The 25,976-nt window shown below is 44.5% G+C and overlaps 2 protein-coding genes across 3 annotated transcripts; one reads left to right on the top strand and one right to left on the bottom strand.

The window, feature by feature from the left end:
• wnt10b (wingless-type MMTV integration site family, member 10b) lies at positions 1–23,929 on the bottom strand (the record flags this gene model as incomplete). Of its 2 annotated transcripts, none has more annotated exons than XM_080733346.1 (5): positions 1–501; positions 957–1,094; positions 1,638–1,951; positions 3,476–3,738; positions 23,850–23,929. In XM_080733346.1, 5 exons carry the CDS (start codon positions 23,915–23,917, stop codon positions 1–3), a joined length of 1,284 nt encoding a protein of 427 aa, XP_080589472.1. The 2 variants fall into 2 exon arrangements, with proteins under 2 accessions (XP_080589472.1, XP_080589471.1); XM_080733345.1 differs by lacking the exon at positions 23,850–23,929 and adding an exon at positions 4,589–4,662.
• Positions 9,617–16,516, top strand: wnt1 (wingless-type MMTV integration site family, member 1; the record flags this gene model as incomplete). The annotated part of the gene is made up of 4 exons (XM_080733347.1): positions 9,617–9,720; positions 14,254–14,507; positions 15,210–15,475; positions 16,025–16,516. The coding sequence occupies exons 1-4, from the start codon at positions 9,620–9,622 to the stop codon at positions 16,514–16,516; spliced, it is 1,113 nt and encodes a 370-aa protein (XP_080589473.1). The 5' UTR covers positions 9,617–9,619.
• Positions 23,930–25,976: the final 2,047 nt, after the last annotated feature.

Raw genomic sequence — 25,976 nt, 5'->3', positions numbered from 1 at the left:
CTACTTGCACACATTGACCCACTCGGTCGCACGGCACTCCTCACACAGCACGTAGCAGCACCAGTGGAACCGGCAGTGGCAGCGCTCGCTGCGTGTCTGTTTCAGGATGTTGTGACCACGGCCGCAACACAGCGAACTGCAGCTGTCCATGCTCTGGCTGGTCTTGTTGCAGATCCGTCCCTGTGTGCCCAAGGAGTCAAGGGACGGCTCGCGCTCGCAGAAGTCCGGGGACTTCTCGAAGTACACGAGCTCCCGGGACATGCTTCGCCGGCGGCCCCCGTACGGGCCCCCCGTTCCTCCGCTTGCCCCGTTCCTCGTTCTAGGGTTGAAGACGCCATTGTTCTTGTTCTGGGAGTTGACGAAGATGGCTGCCAGGAACTTCTCCCGGAGCAGGGAGCCCACCAGTCGGAACTCGGGGGATACGTGCCAGCAGGTTTTGAACTGACAACTCCCTGACGTGCCGTGGCATTTGCACTTCTTCTTCATGTTGTCTGTGACTATCTGTGTATAGGGAGAAAAATAGGAAGAGGATTAGGCCTACTCAGAGACCAGGCGTGATCATGTGTTTTGAGCATGTACTGTATGGTATGTACAACTGCACCGCTCAACCTGGGGTCACTATTTTGGGTATGTCAGTGTAGAAGAAAATATAAAAAATTCAAATAAATCTCCAAATATTTATAAATATATAAATAAAAAAACAAAAATAACATAACAGATCTACAAGCTCACAACACATCGCATTGTGACATATCATGAGTTTGTAGATCCGTTATGTTCACTATTTGTTGAGTGATCGCATCGTTAAACGGAAGGCTAAGAACACAATTGGACAGGTGTTGAAAACTAGCACACGTGCAATGGACACTTTAATCCAATGTCATTGCGATGTCCGCGTCAAATAAACAAACATAACAATGGAACGCATACTGTGGAAGGATGACAGGATGGCTCACCTGTCGGCCCACCCGGTTGTTATGTATTCTCATGCGAGCGTGGATGTCCCTCGGGGACCCCCTCAAGTCCAGCCAGTCCCTGGAGAAGCGCTCCCCGAAGCGGGCGTCGTGGCTGCAGCCGCCCCACTCCCAGGTCTCCTGCATGTAGGGGTGGGTGATATGGAAAATCACTATATTTTTCCAAGCTGTATCACAATACACGATCTTATCACGATTCTTTTTCATGTTGGTTTTTCATGGTTATTTTACAAGTTACTTAACAGTACAACCACCTACAAGGTAACAAAAACCAAAAGAAAAAGGGGTACATTTTGACCATTTAGACAAGTGGTCCTCAAAGTGGGGTCCATGGACTCTCTGGGTTCCTTTTGGGAAGGTCTAAATTGACCCTTACAAGTATGTAACTCTGACAGTATACAAATGAAACCAAATATTTGGTTTCATTTGTATACTGTGAGAGTTAAGGGGAGACATTGACATTGTAAAGTTTGAGAACTACTGATTTAGACCAAAATGCAGGTTCAAATGAATCCTGCAATGAATCTCTGTTTTAAAAAATTCAACAGGATTTTTTTACAAGGCTCCCTCATTGTATCACGATGTACGATATCTCTGAAAAGGCATATCGTGGAGACATTGTATCGCCTCAATGATAATTATCACCATATCGCCCACCCCTACCTGCATGGACGTCAGCTCGTCCGGGAGCGGCTTGAGCAGGGTGGCGGGGTGGGCCGAGCGCAGGCCGGCGGGCAGCTCGCCGTGGCGGGAGCTTAACTCGGAGGGCAGCGACCCTGCCTTGGCCATGCTCACCCCGCCCCTCTGGAGGGTCTGCAGCTGCAGCTGTGTGAGCTTCAGCCGGATCTTGTCGTCGTCAAGGCGACGCTTGGCCTCACAGCCACACCCCCGCAGCTTGCCCATGCTGCAGGCCGAAGCCACAGAGTGTGCCACACCCGCCGCCAACAGGGACAAGGAGAAGGCACTTTCGCGAAAACCTGGCAGCGGAGAGAGAAAGATGGCTTTGTTCCGCCGCTCCAACAATGTGTCAAAGGATCGTTAGACCACTTAAACCCTACCGGTATATACTTTAGCTTTAACCTGGGTCTGCCAGAATTTCCCTCTACACACCATTATCTCTTCTCTGAAAATAGCTGATCTGTATGCAGTAACTATGGTTTTGGACACGCAATTTATTTGTGCATCCCGAAGGTCAAATTAGACTTTGTGATTTTGGGGGTTAAACAATTACCTCTAGAACAGACAATTAGTGTTAACACTTCCGATGCCAATTCCGATGTCCAGGGACGTGATAAGAATTACAGCGGTGCAACGCCACAGCCCCGTTATCACGTCCAGGGAGGTGTTAGCTGGTTACCATGGTAACCAGGTAAACAGATGCTGCGGCGGCGGCTAGTGAGCAAAAAAAGTCATATCCCATGATGCAACTCGACCGTCGTCAACAGGAAGCGTGTAATCTCCATAGGCTCCTGTTCATTGCTGCTGCAAAGAAACGGCTTTATCTCAGAATCTTTCTCCAAAAACGCTGCGATCGCAGAGAAATGCTTTTTTTCCCAGCGACACTGGGCCGCGACGGTCGGCCGCGGTTAGAATTTTTCATTTCCGTGTGAAAGTAAACATCCCGGTCTACATCCGGATTTAGTGAATTTTCACAACATGGACACGATCGTGGCTTCCGGGGCTCTTCAAAATAAAGCACAGTGAATGGCAGCACTCTGTATCCAAAAAATTACAAAAATAATGACATCCCAAGTGTTAATATCTAATTTGGCTGACCAGTTGTAACACTCATTTATCAGTGATTTTATTTACTGCACTTTTAGAGCAGTAACATATAAGCAAAAACCACAGAGACTACTCATGATGATGTGACAATAAAGATGATTCTGATTCTGTGTTGCCCAGTTGCACTAATTGTACGTGCTTCAGTTAGTGATCCTGTTGGAATGTCGAAACACTAAGGCAGGGTTCCCCAATTAGTTTTCCCAAAGGGCCGAATTATGTCTAGGGTACCATGCCGAGGGCCACAACATTGCAGGGGGCGACGGTGGTGTTCTCACTACTCCAGCAACAGTTTTCGTCGTTGTCAGGTGAAAATCTTGTATGTCCAAAACCGTTCGTTTTGAATTTATCATATTAAAAATGATTTAAACTAGTGAAAACAAGAGGCGTTGTGTGCTTGTAGATCTGCTGTTTTCACTACTTTTGTGCGACAGCCTTGTATGATTTGCGAAAGAACGTACAAATTTGTAGATACGAGATGTCCACCCGACAACGACGATATACTAGTGTTGTTGCTGCTCTTATACCACCATTATTACTGGGGTTGGTGTGGGCCAGACAGTAGCCCCCCGCGGGCCGCAAATGGCCCGCGGGCCGCCTATTGGGGAACCCTGCACTAAGGGAAGAATATCCTCCACCATGCCTCCTCCCCATGCTTCCCTCTCATATCCCCCCATTATGTAGACACATTTAATCACCAGCAGCCCAGCTCCTCTCACCCCTATTGAGGATGGCACTGTGGTGAGGCAGTTTGCCATGGCCCTCCAGTGAAGAGCAGTTCCAGCGCTGGTCCCGGAGCTGGTGCTGGCACTCATGAATGGCCACCTGGATGCCCTGCAGAGCGGAGGCCGTCACATCTGGGCTGCGAACACACAGGCGCATCTGACGCTTAGTGAGGCCCGCCAGCCGCAAGCACACAGAGTTGGGGGTCAGCACTGGATCTCCTGCCACCTTCAGGCCAAGGATGTCATTACACAGCACCCTGCAGGGAGAGAGAGGGGGGGGGGGGGAGGGGGACAGACAGACAGACAGTCAGTCAGACAGACAGACAGACAGACAGACAGACAGACAGACAGACAGACAGACAGACAGACAGACAGACAGACAGACAGACAGACACGCAGACACACACACATGCCCACACAGGCAAGCAGGCACACATGAACGCACACACGCACACGCGCACACGCACACGCACACACACACACACACACACACACACACACACACACACACACACACACACACACACTTCATTACAGGTAGTCAAGAGCTCATAAGTCACCAAGAAATGATTGGGTGGTAAAATGTTCTTAATGTTTTTAAAATAATATTATATTAGCATCCTTCCTAACTGGTGTTTTATAAATTATTACAAGCTATCAGACTTTGTGAAATGTCCCCAACTATGGTCAAAGGGTTGGATTTAATACCAAACTGGATAACCCATCTCAGCAAGTTCTAAATAAAAGTCTATAACAATGTCCCAGTGTCACTTATAAACAAGCACAGTTTAACACTGTATTCATATTGTACATGAATATTTCAAAAACATAGGCTACATTTCTGATATTTTCCCATGTCTGGAACACTGATATTGTCTGTTACAATATTAAACCAAATAAAGCTTTAAAAGTCTAACACTTTCTCTACAGGACAACAAGTGTATTTACTTTGACTAAATCTAAATAAGAATAATCTATAAAAAGCTACAGTATATCCTAACCCATAACCTCACGAAAACTTTGAATATAGTTTCTGCCTAGTGGTCGGAAGAACGCACATGTAAGCCTGTAACATCAACTCTCCTGGCGCTCCTCAAGTGCACTTACGTTAACGCAGGTGACATAAGTGCCGTTGTCAAAATCAGGAATTGGTCCCAACGGAGTTTGTATGATAGCTCCATTTTGGTAAGCCTCTTTCCCGGCGTGACATTAAAACAATGGTATTATAATCCTGTTCCCACAAAGAATTGAAGAAGAGCGCAGGCAGGGTTTTTATCGATGCGCGCCTCGAAAACGACCGAAGACTGAAGACGGGGGAACAGAATATGTCGGGGCGAGTGTTGTGGAGGAGGAGGGGGTCTGGGGGGGGGGGGGGGGGAGAAAGAGGGGAGGGGAGATGCCTCTACAGGCGGTTGTTTGTAAAATATTGCCCAATATGAAAGAGAGGATCAACAGTTTGACCACGATACTATTTGGGGATGCTGCTATCCACCCGAGCGTAAAATGACGCTTCCAAACCTTTTACGCGCGGCGCAGCTCATCCGTCATGCAGTTTCCCCAAAGGAGCGTCTAAAGTCCAAGATAATAGTTCTGGGATATCCTGGAATACTGGACACTATAGCAGCGGCGGCAGTTCGGAAAAAGCTAAGGTATGGCAACATGACTGGTGTCTTGCGCGCGTACAAGACACCAGTCATGTTGCCATACCAGCAACAGGCACGATGAAAAGTAAATTGTATTATTTCCCCCTGTAGCCAAAGTATGGCAGCTGCCATAGCTTGCCATACCCAATTGACGCCTCTGCACTATAGCAGGAACATCTCTAATTATGAAACAATGAAAATTGTGTTGCATGTCATGGCTGGCGGGCTTGTGGTGGAAAAAGTACTATTGTTATACTTGAGTAAAAGAGTAGCCTACCAATACTGCACTGTATACATACTCCGTTACACAAGTCAAACTTGATTAAAAGTACAAAAGTATTTTGTAAATCTTTAGAAAATCGCCGATCTACAAGCTCACAATGCGTATGCATTGTGATCTACAGGAGTAAAATAAATGTATAGTTACTTTACACCACTGCCTTTTTGGAGGTGAAAAAAATAAAAAAGTTCTCATAAAGAAGACGAATGTCCATAAAGGGTTGAGTTAGTTTAAGGGAGGCGGTGGGGGAGGGGCGGACTGCTGCCTGCCTGCCTGGTTCCACTGTACGACAGGCAGGGGTGTCGCACCAAATTCTTGGCCCTGCGTACAAGGATTCACTGCGGGCCCCCCATGAATGTTCTTCGTATAAGGGGAGGGGGTTTAAACCCATTTAGACTGGGAACGCATTATTACGCATTTATTTAGCTCACAGCGCGGCACCGAGTGACTACTAAAACTATGTTTCTGTCAGTGGTGCTCAAACCTTTTCATGTGAAGGACCCCAAAAATCATATGTATTTGGCCAGGGAACCCCATCTCAAAATATTTAGTTCCAGGGACCCCCCCAGTCCTATGGAAATAAGCTTAGTCTTTGATCTCCTTTTAGTAGACCTTGTACCAGTGAACTGTACCGTCATGAAACTGTACCTTTTCCTATGCAAACTTCTAATAAAGTCTTCAATTAATCAATCAAAACCCCAGAAGCAAAATTTGAGTCACAAATATTCGCTTAAAAATATCCAAAGATGTGGCCACATTTTCACGACTTTTCAAAAATAAGCAAGCTCGCAGCACGGCACCTGTGAGCTTGTAGATCTGCTATTTTTCAATAGCTAAAGTATAAAATAATTAAGGCCCCTCCACCAATTGGGCCTTAGTAACTCAGTCCCCCCCTTGTGACGCCCCTGACGACAGGCAGGGAGGCAGCAGCAGGCAGGCGCTGCAGACCCTCCAACAATGCTGCTGCATGGGTCTTTTTTTTTCTCGTCATCTGTTCCCCCGTTCCTCCCACCTCAATCAGCGCGTCTGTTCTTTATTATTGTGTTTGAAACAACTTCGCTCCTCTGAATCAAGTCTTGTTTTTATTTTTATTTAAGAGCAAGGAATACGCTCTAAAATTAGATTATAATTCATCGTCAGCCATCACCGTCATCATTAGCCAATTAATTGTTTGCCAAGTTGTGACATATTGACGCACTTAAACGAAATATTCCCAGTAAGGCCTTAATAGATCTGTAGCCTAGCACTTTGATTTTAATTGTAAACATTTTTTTAAAACTGTGTTATAAATCAAATGCATGTATTATTATTATTATTATTAGACCTATAGCCTATTTCTTCATGTGAATAATTATGCACAGAAACACTTTGCAGGCTCTTTTTATTGGCACCTTGCCATTGACATGCTTGCCTTCAATGCCTTGTGCCAAACTAAGACACTCTTATTATGACACTTCGCGCCTTTCATGCTCAGAAATCACTATGAACCAGATGCCCGAGAAGGCCTCGAAGTGGTTGCTCGCGCAACACAAGATAAATCAAGAACCCTAACGAGGATCTAAATAAACAGTCAACAGCTCCACGTTGACACTCACGCGGATTTGATCAACAGGTCGGGACACAGGAAAAAACACATCTCCCATTTAAACAATTATTCTCGATTCGATTTTTTTTAGCAGAAAAAAAAACGCCAACTGCAGCATGGCGATTGTGCGAGGGGTTCTTCTTTCATAAAATTAAGTTAAGACCCCCCTCAAACACCGTGCGCATATAGTGACACCAATTCTTCCGTCTAATCTCCTTCCATTCCCCACTAAGCTGCGGCAATGAAAAGTGCATTAGCATTCTGCCTTGGCGTGTATATCTAAGTGGCTTAAAAAGTGATTTGAAGTTGATTTGTATATAAAAGGCCTCCCTCTTTATCCGGATTGAAGCTCTAATCTGCTCGGTGTCGCTTGACTGCACCAGGAAACCCATTTGGGCACCTTTATTAGGGCCGGAGTATAAACGTAAGGATGGCTGTCATTAAAGCCCCTCTTACAAAAGCACACTTCCTTTTTTACTGTCATCACAGAGAGAGAGAGAGAGAGAGAGAGAGAGAGAGAGAGAGAGAGAGAGAGATTATTCAAACTGTAACATGATGGGGTTGCGGATGGGGCATCCAAATTAGCAGATAAATGTCACCCTTGTATGTGTGAAATAGTGAAACATTCAGACTGAGTCAGTGACAAGAAATGTGGGGACATTTTACTCACAGTCTGGGACTTTAGATGGAGATGCCGCATGCATGCGCCGTGGCTCTCTCAGGCTATGATTAGACTGCTGCGTGAGCGTCGAGGGAGGTCTGCAGGCCAGATGTTTGGAATGGTTTTTATTCTTATTCGTTCCCTTCCTCTCTTTGGTCATCATTCATCAAACCTCTGATTGGAGACCATATTTCATGTTAAAACTTTTTAGAGTCGTCCTCTTCGCAGCAGCGCTGCTATAACCAAACGCGCTGCCAAAGCCGCGCATATGATGTGTGTTTGCAGACAAATAATATAGTAGGAATTAAGAAAAACGTTTTTGCAATTGCCATAGAGAAACTTTCAATAAACATCCATTTTAGAGCGTCCATCAATCACTGTGGGATGGATGGGAATAAAGCACAATAATTTAGACCTGATGATCATTTTTTGCTATAGATGGGATGGGAGGGGGGGGTGCAGGACATTTAAGAGGAAACGTCTTTTAGCCACTGAAAACATCTTGAGAATGTATACGAGTGTTTTGGAGGAGAAAGGAGGAGGAGACGCGGTTTAGAGGGAGCAATCCAACCACCGGGTAAAAAGGGCAGTTTTTAGATGGCTCATATTCCGCTGTAACTGTACTGTACCGTGACACCAGCCCTGAGCAGCAGATGCAGGAGCACTGTCTGCACGGCGCACACTCACTCACACGCTCACACTCACACGCACGCACGCACACTCACACGCACACACAACACACTCACATCACAGCATCATTCTCTACAAACACATGCACCACACTGTTTCAGAAGGACATCCTGACTGACTGCAGCTGGACTGGATATGGAAGAGCGCGCGGCGGCCAGCAGCAGTGGGAAATTAACAGTTGCGCGTTTTACATGCCATCGATTCTTTGATTACCGTGGGATCTTCCACAAAGTAGCCTAATATGCTGCAACACTGTGCGGATCGCCCCCTTTTTTCTCCTCCTCCTCCTCCTCTCTCTGTCCGGTTGTTTTCTTTATCCACTGTGCGCCCTATGAAGAGCATTAACTATCCCTCCTTCCAATCCCATTGAAAGGGGGTCCGAAAAAAAAGACAGAGGGAGATGAGAGCAGCAAATCCCTTTTTTATTCCCCTCGTAGCGCTCAATAAGACAAGAATGTGTTGCCTATCAGTCACCGGGGGGATCAGGTCTTCGGGACTGTCCCTCAATGCGCTCAGCAACGCGCTGTGCAGAGCATCACTGAGAGAGACAGAGTAGAGAGAGAGGAGACGCGCTGCAACCTGCCTGGACACTGACTGAACATCCTCAGCAACAACCTGACCTGCCTGTCTCGTCGGCAAATTAATTTTAGTCAATTAGGCTGCACTCCACTGCCCTTTACCCCCACTTTGACCAAGTCCTATCACTGGAAGCTGGTGAGGTGAGTATAGCCTATAAAACACCTTGCAATGTGACCATTTGATAATTCAACAGATAAGACAAATAGCCCATTTATATATGCTATTTTTTTTATAGATTGTAATTACGAATGGCAATTAATACCATTAGTGAATTACCTCGTTTTCATCATTTATTTTTTGGTGTCTACATTTTTGGTGTCTACATTTATTATAGCAGCCTAACTTTAACGTATTGCTTTGAATGGGAGGATGGCGGTCAAATTATTTTGGTATATAGCCTGCATATTTTCTTCTTTTTTCTTACACGATTATTACTTATAAAATATAGTCACAGTGTAAAGCAGTGGTTCTCAAAGTGGATTTCAAGGATTCTCTAGGTTCCTTTATGGGGGTCTAAACTGACCCTTTACACAAGTAAGTCTGTAGCCTAACTCTGACTGTACAAATGGAACCAAATGGACCCTTTTGTACACTGTCTGTCAGAGTTAAAGGCAGCCCTTGAAATGTAAAAGTTTGAGAAACACTGGTCTAAAGTTTGACATGTTGTTCTCCCTCCATGTGTTTTATAACGTCAGACACCATGAGGAGCCTGGCGTTGCTCCTGGGGGTGAAGGCGGCCTGCATGCTGCTGGTGTCGTCGCTCTCAGGAACGGGGGCCGTCAACAACAGCGGCCGGTGGTGGTGAGTTGACTTGATTAGTGTGTGATGTTGTGATGTAATTCATTCAATTATCGGCCTCCCTGCGCTCATTTCAACGCCCGGCCCTCACGCTGCTACTAATGAGACACTAGCCTATGTTGCGTTTAATTGGCTGAAAGACCCCCCAGTTGTTACCGCCGAATTAGGTTTAACAAAAAAAAAAAAAAGAACAACGCATTCCACCGCTTCCACGCTGCACGGGGAGGATAATGTGTTATTGTTGGCAACCTTCACGATTTCTGTCCAGAAAAAAAAATAAACACCAACCGCAGGGCCATTAAGGTTTTGTGGGATTTAGACATCGTTTCCCAATTACTGCGCGTAAACTCAACCATATCTAGTGTTTTCGCCTCATTCAATGAAGGAAATGATGATTCGATATCAAATGAATTTAAAATGTCAGTGGGCAATGATGACAATTTGACTTATTTTGAGAACGTGGTCGCCAATGTTTATTCTCCCTCTCTCTCTCTCTCTCTCTCTCTCTCGGTCTCTCTCTCTCTCTCTCTCTCTCTTCTCTCTCTCTCCCTCTCTCTCTCTCTCTCTCTCTCTCTTCTCTCTCCCTCCCTGTCATTTGGACAGTGTGGTTTGAACACGGGACAAAAATCTTTAGTCCAATGTGGGATAAATTAAATATGGATTTATTTCATGGCTGAAAGCAATCCCATACCCAGGTCGTATCCAGGCTTGTATTCTTCTAATATGCCGAAACAAAATGAGCTCTAAAAATCGCATATTTGTCCATATTTCGATATAGGCCAGTATGGTAAATATAAAATTCATACAAAATAGAGCCTATTAATGAAGGAATGTCATACTTTTGCGTTCTGTTCAATTATAGGCATGAACGAAATTCGAAAGATTCTTCCAACTTATACGTCAACAACTCCAGACACTGCATAATGACTCGATTCCAGTTTTCTCCGATGTCATTAAACGAGAGAGAGGATTTGGCGCACACTCCTGATTTAACTTTACACGCTGAGGTTGCGATTATACGCGAATTCAAAACATTAGCTTACAACAGTCCTTGCCAAGAAAACAATGAGAAAAAGATACCACAAAGAGGGGAGCTTAGCTATACAGAAGGAATGAAGTAAGCATCCAAAAGATGGGATAATTATTAATGTTCCAAAGTCTCCACCACACAACTGGCTGGGTCAGCCACGAGACTGAGACTGCACCGTTTACCCAGCTAATTATTAGCAGGAGACCCTGGGCCATTTTACAATTTCATATAAAGGAATCCAATGTTTTGACACTGAAATGCTAAAGATATCAAAGATTAAGTATGGGCCCTTGGTGGGCCCTTAGGCAAGGCAAGTTTATTTCAGAAGGAAATCAAAGTATACATAAAATATAGACAAAAGAAAAGATAATCATTTAGCCTTTATTATATTATGGTGAGTGGTGACCTTTTTATCCAATTTTACACATTCATTCACACAGATGGAAGAAACCATGTAGGCCTATGGCACCAACCTGCTCATCAGGTGCAGTAGGTTCAGTGTCTTGCTCAAGGACACTTTGACACTATAATGTATTCGATTTCAATTCAAAGGAGCTTTATTGGCATGAGAAAACATATGTTTACATTGCCAAAGCAAGTGTCAAAATATAATAAAAACAGTTGAAAATGGGGAACGCATATACCGGCGTACAGCATTGAGTAAACAGAGCTATGTCACATTGTGTCCTTCCTTATACATGTTATACATACAGGGTATAAAGCTTTTTGAAACAAACAGCGGCAATCTTTTGCAGTCGCTTTGGAGCAAATAGCATTTCTTTTTTCTCAAAATGATCTCTCTATCTGGGAGCGTGTCGCTGTTACTACATGTCATCTTTTCAACACCCGACTCTAACCCTCACCCTAACCTCCGTGGAGTGAGTCGCTAACCCTCCGGTCGAAAGAGCGCCATTTTCCCTATCTATCTATCTATATCTGTCAGTCAGTCAGTCAGTCAGTCAGTCAGTCAGTCAGTCAGTCAGTCAGTCAGTCAGTCAGTCAGTCTAAAAAAGAGATAATACCAAGGTATACTCTTGTTGTGGAAAAATTCAAAAGCCTTAAATGAATTGGAATAGAATAAGAATAAACATACAATATATAGATTCAGAAGGTAACAAGAAAGTAGGATAATCAAGAAAGCCTGTAATTCTGTCTATCTATCTACTGTCTGACTGTGTGTCTGTGTCCATCCATTCATTGGTCCGTCTGTCCATCCGTCCGTCAATCTTCCTATCTACCTATCTACCTACTTACCTATCTAAATGCAATGAATGACATAAAAAACAAATGTGGGTACTCGCTGAATAGAACTCTATAGTATGTTCCAAATCCTTATCCCAAGGATCATTTTATTAGTGTGCCAAACCATGAACCAACTGAGAAATGAGCCACCAACACTTAGACACTGGGCTAACTTCCACCAATGTTAAGAGTTTGGGTCGAGGCACTGATATTTAGTCAGTATGTTTCTGCATGCATTTTGAGTAATTAACACTGATGAGGAAATAAATACTAGTAAGACACCCTAAGCGGGAGGTCCATATATGGGCATAAAATCTCTATATATCGGATATAGGATGGAATTCATTTGCAACTGTTATTTGCGTTGCGGTATCATGAGAATGAGACTGACACAATATGTCCATATATGGGCATCCCCAGATGGGCTTAACTCATTGAGTGCCAATCCCGAACTAGTTCGGCTTTATTAGCGTATCGTAGAGTGCCGATCCCGAACAAGTTGGGCTTTTAAAAAAAAAAAAAAAAAAAAAAACTTTTTTGAATTTTTTTTTTTTTTTTTTGGACCCCATCAAATCTGGTGAACATGATTTCAATCGCGATTTTGCATGTTCCACCCCCATACAACCCCATCTAACATACAGGGCAGCCATTTTTGTTTACATTACATGTAAAACATAATGGCGATTATCTCAAGAATGCCTGAACGGATTTCCAATCGGATTTTTTTGTTTGAAAGCTGTGAACAAACTGCACAAATCCACTCCAATGCAATCCAGGATTGCATTGGATTTTTTAGAGCTCATTCTTCTCTGTTTTTTTCCCATGCATGAGGTGTGCAAGGTTTAATCATGGCTAAGTTGACGAAAATAAGGCTTCTAAAATGCTTGGTAGCCAATAGCTAACTTCAAGCTAACTTCATCCTCTTCCTGTACATGCACAAAGGAAAGTGTTCAGGCAAGTAGGGCTTGGGCTTGGGCTCCAGGGCTTGGGCATGCATTACCAGCATATCTCTATTATTCTCTGGTCACTGGGCGCCCTCTAGTGGTGATAGGCTGGCACTCAATGAGTTAATATTGATGACATCAGGGATCTCCATATATGGACAAAAAATAGACAAGGACAGAATTAATTTGCAAGTGTGGTGCCATGATGGAGCGTGACATGAGGCGTGACTGACTGACCCAATCACTCACTGACAGGAGGTGGAGGTTTTGATGCTAATATTTCCATTCCTAAACCTGCCATTCCTACGCACTGCCATTCCTACGGAGGCAGTGACCACATAAACCAAACCCTAACCCTAACCTCAGTAGGAATGACAGTGGGTAGGAATGGCAGGTATAGGAATGGAGAACCCCCGGGTCCTTATCGCAATTCGTTTAACCACGTGAACCCTGAGATTGGGACTTGGATATTGAGGGAAAATAGGAGCGGACCAAGTATAACGCCCTGGGGGACCCCGGTCCAGTATATTGTCACTGTATCTCCATAACCTTTTATGTGAATGGTCTGATACATCATACAAGAGCTGTCATGCAAAAGTAGCAAAAAGGCTGCTCACAACGTGTTGCGATATGACGCGTTATATGAGCTTGTAGATATGTTTCTATTTTTCTCTATTTTTGAAAAATGTTTGTCTGTGGGTCTTATATATATTTAACCAATGAAAAGTATTAACAAAAGCTTGTAATGACGAAATAATCACTACATCGGTTCCATTGGAGACACAGGTTATTTTTACCACTTCGTTTCCAATTCTTTTGAGATTTTGACTTAAAGAAAAGCATAACACAAGTTAACAACCCACACAGGCAGAACACGTTGTTGGAAAGTGTCAATCAGTAGGAAACCTCATTATTATGTATTCTTTTGCGTAACATTTATGAACAATATTTAAATATCAAAATGGGCCATAGAATAAATCTTGCCAACAAAAAATATAATAATTATTTGATTGTATGTTTGATTTCTATGGATTATGAAGCATGAACTTTTAATTTCCTACGCCTGAAACCGTCTTTCGAAGCGTAACAGTTCAGAGAACGTGAGGAGACAGTGTGTCGTGAAACCTCTGACTCCACGACACCCTGTCTCCTGTGAACTGCTGAGGTCACTGTTCATCATTATGAAACTATAATTGTGTATGCACTTCGTGCACGGCATGCCAAGGCACTCCAATTTTGAAAGAGGGGTTTACAGAGAAAGCGCGACGTGCACGATGTGCCAATTTCCCTAACTTCAAGATTTTGCCGTTGCTTTGCCAGGGGCATTGTGAACGTGGCCTCCTCTGCCAACCTTCTCACCAACTCCAAGAACGTGCAGTTGGTCCTGGACCCCAGCCTGGCCCTGCTGAGCCGCCGCCAGCGTCGGCTGATTCGGCAGAACCCTGGCATCCTGCACGCCATCGCCGCTGGGCTGCACACGGCCATAAAGGAGTGCAAGTGGCAGTTCCGCAACCGGCGCTGGAACTGTCCGACCACCCACAGCCCGGCAGTATTTGGCAAAATCGTCAACCGCGGTGAGCCTCTCTTGTCTCTCTCGCTAGGCAACCTTTTTTGGGGCGAATTTTGGGCAGGATGTCATGGAATCTCTCGGAGGCATTTGGAGGAGAAAAAAAAGGCCTTGTCTTTACATATTTTACAGCAGGGGTCTTCAATGTTTTCAGGACAAGGACCCCTTTAGTTGAGAAAGAGATGAAGCAGGGACCCCCACGACCTTTTCATAGATTCCATATAGTTTCATTGTTTGACAGCACAATCATCAGTGTATTTTGGATTCATGTCAATTTGTGTTTTCAGATATTTAACCGTCAACACTTAATAAATCTGACCTTTCACACTACTTGCTCTGCTCTTTTCCCCCTCTACACCAAACCTCTTTGCCGAAAATTGCAGATCTACAAGCTCACAACGCCTCGCAGTGTGAGGCGTTGTGAGCTTGTAGATCTGCTTTTTTGGCTAAAGTTCTCAGAATATGCACACTAGGGTTCAAGTGAGTGCATAAAGGAGAAAAAGGCTTCTATCACACAAAGATTTGGAAGACCCCCTGTAGTAACTCTGAGGACAACCTATAGGGGTCCCAGACCCCCTGTTGAAGACCCTTAAATATTTTACAGTGTTGAATAGATTATGCTTGTGTTTCGGGGGGAAATAGCGTGGCATTATCCGTCTCCGAAAAAGGCTGGATCGGATTCTCAACAGAATTTCCGTTGTTTCTTCAGGTTGCCGAGAGACAGCGTTTGTGTTTGCCATCACGAGTGCAGGGGTGACCCACGCCGTGGCCCGCTCCTGCTCTGAGGGTGCCATAGAGTCCTGCACCTGTGACTACCGGCGCCGGGGGCCCGGAGGACCAGACTGGCACTGGGGAGGCTGCAGTGACAACGTGGACTTTGGTCGAATGTTCAGCCGGGAATTTGTGGACTCCAGCGAGAGAGGCCGTGACCTACGTTACCTCATCAACCTGCACAACAATGAGGCAGGGAGAATGGTGAGGGATTCTATGACTCTCTAGTTGCCACATATTAAGTCAGAGGTTTTAAAGCAGTGGTTCTCAACCTTTTTAGGCCGTGACCCCCAAAATAATCATATTTTAACTGGGGACCCCCCGCCCTGACGAGCGTTGAGGCAAGAGTTGAGGCATTACATTTTGTATAACATGGTTCTATTGTGGAAATAGCCGATCTACATGCTCACAACGCCTCCCAACATGAGGCGTTGTGAGCATGTAGATCGTCTATTTTCACAATTTCTGCCTCTAATATTTGACAATTTGGCCAATGTTTAATTTGTCATTTTAGAGGTATTAAAAAGTCCTTAAATTGTCACGTGCAGATACCCGGGCATCTATACACTTAAACTTTATGTTGGTTTGTTTACTGTTGGGTGAGAAAACAATGTGGCACATTAAGTTAATCATCTGGGGACCCCCCAAAATAATTTGGGGACTCTCCTGGGGGTCCTGACCCACAGGTTGGAATCCAATATCTGTGTGGTTTTGAAGATTTCATCAGTAAGCCGTTGTTGCTCTTCTCTCCAGACAGTATCATCAGAGATGCGCCAGGAGTGTAAGTGCCATGGGATGTCTGGCTCCTGCACCGTGCGCACCTGTTGGATGCGCCTGCCCAGCTTCCGTGCAGTAGGGGACTTCCTAAAGGACAGATTTGACGGTGCCTCCAGAGTGGTTTACGCTAACAAGGGTAGCAATCGCGCCTCTCACCGAGCCGACCCCCGCCACCTGGAGCCAGAGAATCCTGCTCATAAGCCTCCCTCTACCAGGGACCTGGTCTACTTTGAGAAATCGCCAAACTTCTGCTCGTACAATGGCAAAACGGGCACGTTGGGCACCTCTGGGAGAACTTGCAACAGTTCTTCGCCAGCTTTGGACGGGTGTGAGCTCCTGTGCTGCGGACGTGGGTTCAAAACCCGGACTGAGAAGGTGACTGAACGTTGCCACTGCACGTTCCACTGGTGCTGTCATGTCAGCTGTCTGAACTGCACCAGCACACTGACGTTACACCAGTGCCTATGATCACACGTGAACAACTAGGTGTATGTGGGGAGGAAGGAAGACTTGAGCCTGTACTTGCGTCGTACGGTGTGTCCCATGTCAAAATAGCCAATCTATAAGCTCACAATGTGTCACATCCCGACCTGTTGTGTTGTAGATCTTGCTGTTTTTGGAGCATAAATTAGACATGAAAAAAGCAGGGCATAGTTAGCTAAAATGATGACACTAGCACACACACAACAGTGTGAGATTGTATAGGTAGAGGTTGTCAGTGTGAAAACCTTCAAGGCGGGTATGTTGATACAGGGATATTACTTCTGGCACTGAAATTCAATCAAGTACTTTCAAAACGGGACGCGAGATAAAAGCACAAATATACAAACAGGGTACAAAAGTGAGTGTGTGTTTGTGAGTGTGAGTATCAGTGCCTGACGGTAAAAAGAGGGTATTTTGAATATTACAACCAGCCATGAAGAATGGAAGCCAATCCTCATGCCTCAATAGCTTAGCTAGTTGAGGAAAGATTTTAATGGAAGTACACAGTAAAATCCTGGATGTTCATTTAACTTAGAAGTGTAAAAAAGAAAAGGGACCCTTCCGTGTCTGTTTTTGCACTTTCCGGATTTGAGGGTGTAGATGGCTAAGATTCCATGGCTGTGACCTTTCAAGGTACTACTATACTCTGTTTTTCCCTAGTGAGGAGAGAAGAGGAACTGGACACAATGTCTGACAGATGTTTTTGTGGCCATAGAACCCACAAACATGCTCTTCTCATAAACTGGTGAAGGACTCTAACAAGAGGGTGGTATTTCTAAACATCAGTGTTTTGTTTTCCTTTGCTGAAGGTTTGGCTTTTTTCACATAAAATTGCGTGAAGTTTATCTCCTGGGATAGGCCCGTACATTCCCATTTGGTATGTACTTAGGCCCTGGATTCTGCCCAACCCCTTATGATTTCCTCTTTAACTCACCACATTCACCGCTTTTGTTTAGTTTGCGCTGGAGTCAGCTACACCTCAACCATGATTTACCACTCTGCCATTTACCACAGCAATGGTCCTGACGTTAAATGGCTGGACCCTGCCGCGTCCAACCATAACAGAAATCTAGACGTCGCCAACCTGGAATTCCGCAGAGGAAATCTCACTGAAGGCAAACTAATGAATTGAATGTAGTTATCAATACACTGAATGTTGTGGTGCAACGAGATACAAATAATAACTGGTGTCCGATCTCAGCTGCGACAACAAACTGAGACCTGCAGAGCTAAATCAAAGCCTGCAGAGGGACAGCCGTGTCATAATGACATTATATAAGAGGCACAATGACATAAAAAACAAATACTTGTTGCGAGATGTCAACAGTAACATCTAGGCATGTTATTGTTATTAAGATAAAACATTTTGTGACAAGTGCGGTATTATTATAGCATCTGCAAAGGAAATCATAACGTATATCAGCTAAGAGAACCAAAATGTTGTACATAATAAATAAATAAATATGAATATATTTATGATGAAGTTACTTGCAATTTGACGGGACGATTTATGCACCTGCCAGTGGATGGAGAATATGCTGTCATTATTATTAAGTCAGGTGATGTTTTGAATCTATGCTTATTCACATTTGGTGTAATTTACTGTACACAAAACTGTTAAGAGAAGAACCAACTCTGACAAGAAAGTGAACGTTCTTACTTCTCTGCTTATTTCCTCTGAAAATACTTTTGTGTCATGCACTGAATATTACTTCTCTTTTTTGCTGTTGTTGCATTAGTGTAAATACAAAATATTTATTTCTGAGGATTTTATACTGTTTATAGAGAGAAGTAAGTAAGAAAGCCCATTTTTAGGATTCTTCAAAATGTTTAGTTTAAGGTTATTTTGTATTGTCAAAATAGAATAATAAAGTTTATATTTTCGATTCAGTTTCCCCTTGTGAATCTGTCAAAAGACACCATTACGTTAGTCATAGTTTCTGTGTTTGAGATCATTTTGACAACCAACCAAGTGAGCATATAAGCCTATCCCTGGGTGTCCCTTTGCCTAATCCTATTACCATCGCCAGAGTAGTCTCTTTCTCCAGCCCAACTTGCAAAAAACGGCCCCAGCATCCATAACCACAGACGCAGCCTCCCTCCCGCATATCACACAAAGTAACTTATTTCGTGCAGCACTAGGGTTTTTTACGGCACCAAATGTTTTTGCTTCATTTACTTAAAGTCGGAAAGAAAATAAAGAAATAATATGAGAAATAATGAAAGCCTACACACACAGTCCCCCCGCCCCTGGAAACCAGGCCTGACCACAGGAGTTTGGAAGGCTCTGTGCACTCTCTCCCCAGCCCCACCGCAGCACAGTACGGGGGCAGAGGGGGTCAGCCAGCCAGAGCACGGCATAGCCACACTCAGCCCGCCAACACACACCCAGCAGCACAAAGGTCCTGCCACCAGAGCAGTCAAAGTGTCACACGAAGGACAGACAAGTGCGACTTAGCACAGAGGACAAAGGAATGGGACTGTCCAAATTCAGATTTTCATGGGACTCTGAGAATAAAATGCGTTGTTTTGCAAGAGAGAGAGAGAGAGACTGCTTTGGCGGTGTGATGAACTGACACAGCTACGTGGGTCACCCTGAAACGGGGCTAAAATTGGTCCACGTATTAAGGAGTAAGAAGAGGATCTCTTCGGAGGAATGAGCATGGAGTTGGGAAGATATAAGAGGACCAAGAGACATAGAGCTAATTGAATGAAAATACAGAGCTGTAGGATCATGTGAGGGAGGGAGGCCTACCAAAACAGAAAGACGTGAGCTGGAAAACTGACATTAATGATAGGGTCACGCACACAAATGGTTTAAAGCAACACCAATCATCATCACCACTGGCTGACTGTATGACTGGCGCATGAGGCCAGGACGTAATGATTTACCTTACAGTGTAGAAGGAATAGAAGGAAAAGCACTCTAAAAGCCACATTATACATTGTTGCGCGCTGGTGCCGGGTACCAAAAACAGCCGATCTAGAAGCACAACGTGTCCCAGCGTATTGCGTTGTGTGTGAGCTTGTAGATCGGCTATTCTTGGGGCACAACACCGGCATGCATCTATGAATAAATCACCCATAAAACTATCCAGGGCGAGAACTGGACAGAGGAAAGAGAAAGAGAGAGAAAGAGAGCAACAGGGGCAGACAGATAAAAGACAGACAGAGAGAGAGGGAGAGAGAGAGAGAGAGAGAAAGGGAAGCGAAGGAGGGAAGGCAGGGTTCAAATCCCAGGCGGTGAGACTGAGGTGGGGGAGCCGTCATTGTGGGAGTGCTGAGGAGTCAGTGATAATTAGCTCAATTAGTGACAAAGGCAGTGTAATAAATACCGACTTAGTGTCTAGGTCCCTGCTGGCCTCTCCCTGCGCGGCCTGCGATGTGGCCCTGGCCTGACGGACAATTCATTAAACCGACAAAATACCCCACCGTCCAGGCGTGACGCAGCGAGTTAGTCCCCTACCGGCCAGGCTCATTGTTCTAATTGTCCAGGCTGGAGTCACTTTGTGGCTCCCTCCCTCCTTAAACCCCACCCCTCCCTCACACTCTGCCTTCAGAAAACCCAGGGAGTTAATGCCCCTACCTTACTCTGTAAGTAGGTGATCGGCAGGTTGGAGAAGGAGAAAAAAAAAAGGGCAGAAAGAATTGGTGTGTGTGTGTGGGGGGTGGGGGTGGGGGGGGGCTGGTGGTGGCGCTTGGCGGTGGCAGTGGGGGGGCAGCGGGATTAGGGAATGGAGGTTGCCTGGGAGTGCTGGGAGCAGCACCGATCGGAATGTAGGAGAGATGAGTCCAGGAGCTCGGATGCGGGACAAAGCGAGAGTTAATAAGGAAAGATTGAAGGGCTGGCGACAATGGGCCGCCACCCGAGTCGAGATGAAATTGCTTCCGTGGATTATTGGGAGAGGGTGTGAGCATTGTGGGCTGTTTTTGTGTGTGTGTGTGTGTGTGTGTGTGTGTGTGTGTGTGTGTGTGTGTGTGTGTGTTTGGTTGAGCATTTGCGTGTTTGTCTTTATGTGTGTGTGTGTGTGTGTGTGTGTGTGTGTGTGTGTGTGTGTGTGTGTGTGTGTGTGTGTGTGTGTGTGTGTGTGTGAGGCAGGGGGAGTGCTGGATTGATGGCTGCCCCTCTGGTTGGGGAGCAGGGGACCGAGGGAGGCCAACCGGCTGTTCCCACAGTCTGTTCTGCTACTGCCACCTTTGACACACGGGGCTGCCAGGCGGCGAGCAGGCAGCTAGGCTGGGAAAGACACAAACAAAAACAACAGCTCTCCACCCGTAAAAAATAAATACAAAATAAAATCTGTCTGAGGTCAGGCTAAAAAGAGAGGAGCAGGCTAAAAAATTAATATTCGGGGTCGTAAAATTAAGAGAATACATGAAAAAGGATGAATGAAAAAGAAAGAACGAAAAATATAAAATTGTGGTATTCATTGTTTGTTTAAATCCTTTATACTAACAAAATCCCATATTGATGGCTGAGTGAGTCCATTTAATATTATTGGTGTAATTCTATTGATCCAGATTTTTACTTAAAAGGGACTTGATCATCTTCTCTGTCATCCTAATGACTGCCTTGACTCCGCAGGCTTGCTAATTGTTACACGGTCAGTTTACTCGCGGAATTAATCAATTTCCCATTTTTGCCCATAAAAAAAGTTAATTGAAGCAATATGCTGCCTTTATAGGACCACTAACCTACACCACTGGGGCCAAGGGTTGTATAAATCCAATTGAATAATAGTGCTAATTAAGTAACTTGATAATAGCCTAAAACAAAACCACACTGGTCCATGTTGGGCCAAACAATGACACAATGCTGCTTAACGTGATGCCGTTGATGTTCAAGCCCCAGCCAGGGCACCGTTTTCAGTGGCCAAAATTATGCTCCTTACAGCGACCCAGACAGGGGCGTCACAAGTGGGACTGAGTTACTAGGGCCCAAGGTGGAGGGGCCTTAAAGGAGTAGTTCACCCCCAAAATGACCTTTTTTCCATTGATTAGTCACGCCATGGAGACTAGAGTTCAATAATATTTTTAGTTTTTTGTCACATTCCTAAGACAAAAATGTGATAACAATAAATTTACCCCCCTTCGTTCCGGATGGGGACCCGTTTAGAAACGGGTCCCCATCCGGAATCAATGGGGATAAATTTACTCGAATCAAATTTTTGTCTTAGGAATGTGACAAAAACCCAAAAATATTATTGAACTCTACTCTCCATGGCATGAGTAATCAATAGAAACAAAAGTCACTTTCGGGGTGAACTACTCCTTTAATTATTTTATACTTTAGCTATTGAAAAATAGCAGATATACAAGCTTGTAGATCTGCTCTTTTTGAAAAGTCGGGAAAATGTGTGCAAATCGTTGAATATATGTATTTTTTTAAGCAAACAATTGTAACTCAAATCTTGCTTCTGGGGGGGTCCCTGGAACTTGGAAAACTGGATTTGAAATATTCCAAGACTGCGCTGTGAGCTTGTATATCTGATATTTTTCAATAGTTAAAGCACAAAATAATGCGTAATAATGCATTCCCAGTCTAAATGGGTTAAAACCCCTCCCCCTATGAAGAACATTCATAGGGGGCCCGCAGTGAATCCTTGTACCCAGGGCCGATGGTGCGACACCCCTGGACCCAGATGCTTCTTTTTTTTTTTTTTTTTTACATAAGAGATGATATACCATAATAGAAACACAACAGTTTCCAATTAAAATTCCAGCTAAATTGTGGAAAAAAGATGTTTGCTCGTTGGGTGGAGATGGGGTTAATTCTAAGGCCATAGGATAATGAATGCAAAATTGGATTTGGGTCACCACACTGAATGAGAGGCTGCTCCGTGTGATTGTAATGGACAATGTGCGGTGGCTTGGGCCTGCTCTGTTTTGCACAACAGTTCTATGATTACTGCTCAGCATCACCATTACGCTGTAATCCCATAATTGAATTGCGGGCAAAGTCACAATTAATTAGGGTATTGTTGTGACAGAGGTAGCCCTCAAAACCCCTGATATAATCACCGACAGCACTTGCGTGCAACCATTACATAACCACAAGGCTGTTATGCACGCTGTTAACGTATATGCAGCTTTATCGTGTTAGAAAGTAAAAGGGGTTTTCAAGCTGCAATGTTCTTTGTCTGAAGTTATGGAAAATCATACACCGATGATTTTAGTGAGCAGAAACAGATAGGGGAGTAAAATGTCTTGGATGGAAATGACGTGAAAACAGTTCAGAAGCAGCAAAGAGAAAGCGTGTATGTTACATATAAATTTGTTACATAATACATACAGTATGAATGTGAAAGTCTGTCTTGATGTATCCATTTGCACACTGTATACTAAAACTACTGTAAGTGATATTTGTTCAAATAAGTTAGTTTTTGTCCCCTAATAAAGTTGTTGTTACCTACCTTCTTCCCCAGCACCCCCTCCCCCCCACACACATGCTTGTAAAGCGACTTTGGTTACTCAGAAAAGTGCTATATAAATTCCAGATATTATTATTACATTCCCACAGTAATCATTGCTATAGACTAGAGCATTCTTTTCAGTAACTAGTGTCTCCCCAGCTCTTTAGCAAACTGTCTAAAGAGCTGGGGAGACACTGAACATACTTTCTTAGGTCTGAATACCGATTTCATTAAATCAGGACAGGAGTGAGAACTCATAGTATACTATACAGGGTAAACAAGTCAATTTGGATGTGATGAACCAGAAAAACCTGTCAAAACTGGAAGTGTTCCATCTAGGCTGGTTAATGGGTTCTCTCTCCTGATCGGATGAAATCGGTGTCTCACCTTTAAGTGTATTCTCTGTTTTTGATTGATTGAAACCTTTATTTTATTCTCAAAAAGAGATTTCTTTTCTAGAGAAAAAAACACAACGCTGCGAGGCGTTGTGAGCTTGAAGATCGGCTATTTTCGGCAAGGAGCTTTGGTGTAGAGGAGAAAAAGAGCAGTACAGAGTGAAAGGTCAAGTTTATTAAGTATTGACGGTTCAAGTGGTTAAATATCTGCAAACACAAATTGACACGAATCCAGAATACACTGACGATTGTGCTGTCAAACGATGAAACTATATGGAATCTATGAAAGGGGTTGTGGGGGTCCCTGCTTCATCTTTCTCTCAACTAAGGGGTCCTTGGCCTGAAAACGTTGGAGACCCCTGGTTTAGACTAAAACAACGTCACTAACAGCACCTTGAAACACTCAGGAGTTTTACAGTGTGGTGGTGCGTGCGTGTGGGTGGGTGGTGAGAGGAGGATGGCAGCTGGAAGGCAGACAGGGTCCAGGAGAACCGTCCCCTAGCAACTGACCTTTCCGGCAGATGGCAGCTCCAGAGTAACAGCCAACCAGCATCACAATGGTCTCCAAACATCTCCATCACTTCATCATCCACCGGCCTGCCACAGCATGGCAGCCAGGGAGAGAGAGAGAGAGAGAGAGAGAGAGAGAGAGAGAGAGAGAGAGAAGGTTACATTCATCACAAGCATGCACGCACACACACAGGCACGCACGCACACATACAAACAAACTAGGGCCAGACGACAGAGTCAAAATATCCACAATATTACTTTTTGGACAAAATACATTGATATCGATATTGTGATGATCATATTATCAACGTTCAAAATGTGCAACAAAAATACAGATCTACAAGCTCACAAGTCACTATGTCACGCACACGCACGCCATGCACGCACGCACCATTTTATCAAGGTCCCTTCTCAGTCAGTTTCATTCTGTCCGTGTGTGTGTGTGTGTGCGTGCGTGCGTGCGTGCGTGCGTCTTTTCACCTTTGACCACTATCTTTACCTGACCAAGATCCCACTGGGTTGCGAGCCGCCGTCTTTTTTATTCGCATGTCTTTTTCAACAGACACAACGATTCTCCCTGGGCAATCCATACAGATATGAGGCACCGGTCTGTCAGTTCCTGTGTTTAGGAGAGAAGGGGATACAAGGCGGTTAATAAGGGATGATGATGGGATAGATTTAAGGAGAGACACACAGCGGACACTGACTACCGTCCGCAAGCCTCCAGACGATCTGAGAAAAACCACGGATTTCCTCGACGTGCACAGTGAATCAGGGCGCGAATGTGGACAGACCGCTCGACCACTGTGAGCAATCAGTATGATGTCTGTGGTCTGAGGCTCTGTGCCCCTGTGGAGGGAGATGGGGAGGTGGGAGGGATAACATTTTGTGGTGTTAGTGTGCCTCTCGTGTGTGTGTGTGTGTGTGTGTGTGTGTGTGTGTGTGTGTGTGTGTGTGTGTGTGTGTGTGTGTGTGTGTGTGTGTGTGTGTGTGTGTGTGTGTGCGTGCGTGTGCATCTGGCCACACAAGTTTGTGTTCATGCTCCAAATGCAATCAAATTGGGTATAGTATTGTATTGTTTGCATGCACGCACGCATGCGAGTGTCACTACATGATTGCGTGTGTGCCTGCATGTAAATTGGACATATTGCAATAATTTATGGTGATTTATCGACCCCCCACCACCCCCCACCAATACAGACCACCATGACCTCTTGATTATGTGACCACTGGTTTGATGGCCTGGTCCCAGTTGGCCCGTTTAACTCATACTAAATTATCTTCTAGACCACATACATGAATGTGTATGGATGGAGTCGTCAATAACAGTGACAACTTCCCTACTGCGTCTCCTCTCACGTTACAGCAAACAAGTGGGTGGTCAGCATGATCCAACAACCACTTCATGTCAGTACCAGAGTGCTCTTGTCAAGTTTAGTTTTCGTCACCTGACAAAGACAAAACCTTTGGTGGAATTGTTGTGTACATTCTTATCGTGTATATTTGGGCTTCTGCACGGCCTATTGGAACAGCAAGCTGGCGTGCAGAATGTTTATTTTCTATGTGGTAACAATGTAACTGGCTTTGTCCTGCGCCAGCATCTAAATGGATCATAACATCTCCTTGTGAACTAATAGGTTTAGTAGACATACATTGTCGACTGTGTAGACAGACTGTTAGTACATTTGGTTAAAAGAGACTTGCAACAATGTAGATGCTACCAATTCATTCCAATATTAATTAGGAGCATCCACAGTGCAAGTTTCTTAACAAAGTTCAAGTTTAGGAAATAGCCCAACATCAGTCTACCAAATTGACTGGAGTCCTCCAGGGGTCTGTACTTGGCCCACTCCCCTTTTCCCTCTACACACCAAATATCTACACAGAAAATAGCCGATCTACAAGCTCACACATTGCAATGCAACATGTTGTGAGCTTGTCGATCAGCTATTGAAATTGTCGCCAAATGTCCACTAATGACATGGCCAGAATAGGGATGTTAGGGTTAATGTGGGCAAAGAAACAAAGTCGGACAGTATAAAAAATTGGCGCTGCAATGGGATGAGTAGCGTAGGTGGAAAATTGTGAGTCAGGGCTTTAACTGTAATCCACTCTTGTGTATTCTAG

The sequence above is a fragment of the Nannobrachium achirus genome (genome assembly GCF_963921795.1).
Source record: "Nannobrachium achirus genome assembly, chromosome: 9".
Lineage (NCBI taxonomy): Eukaryota > Metazoa > Chordata > Actinopteri > Myctophiformes > Myctophidae > Nannobrachium > Nannobrachium achirus.
This window is presented reverse-complemented; position numbering and strand designations above follow the sequence as displayed.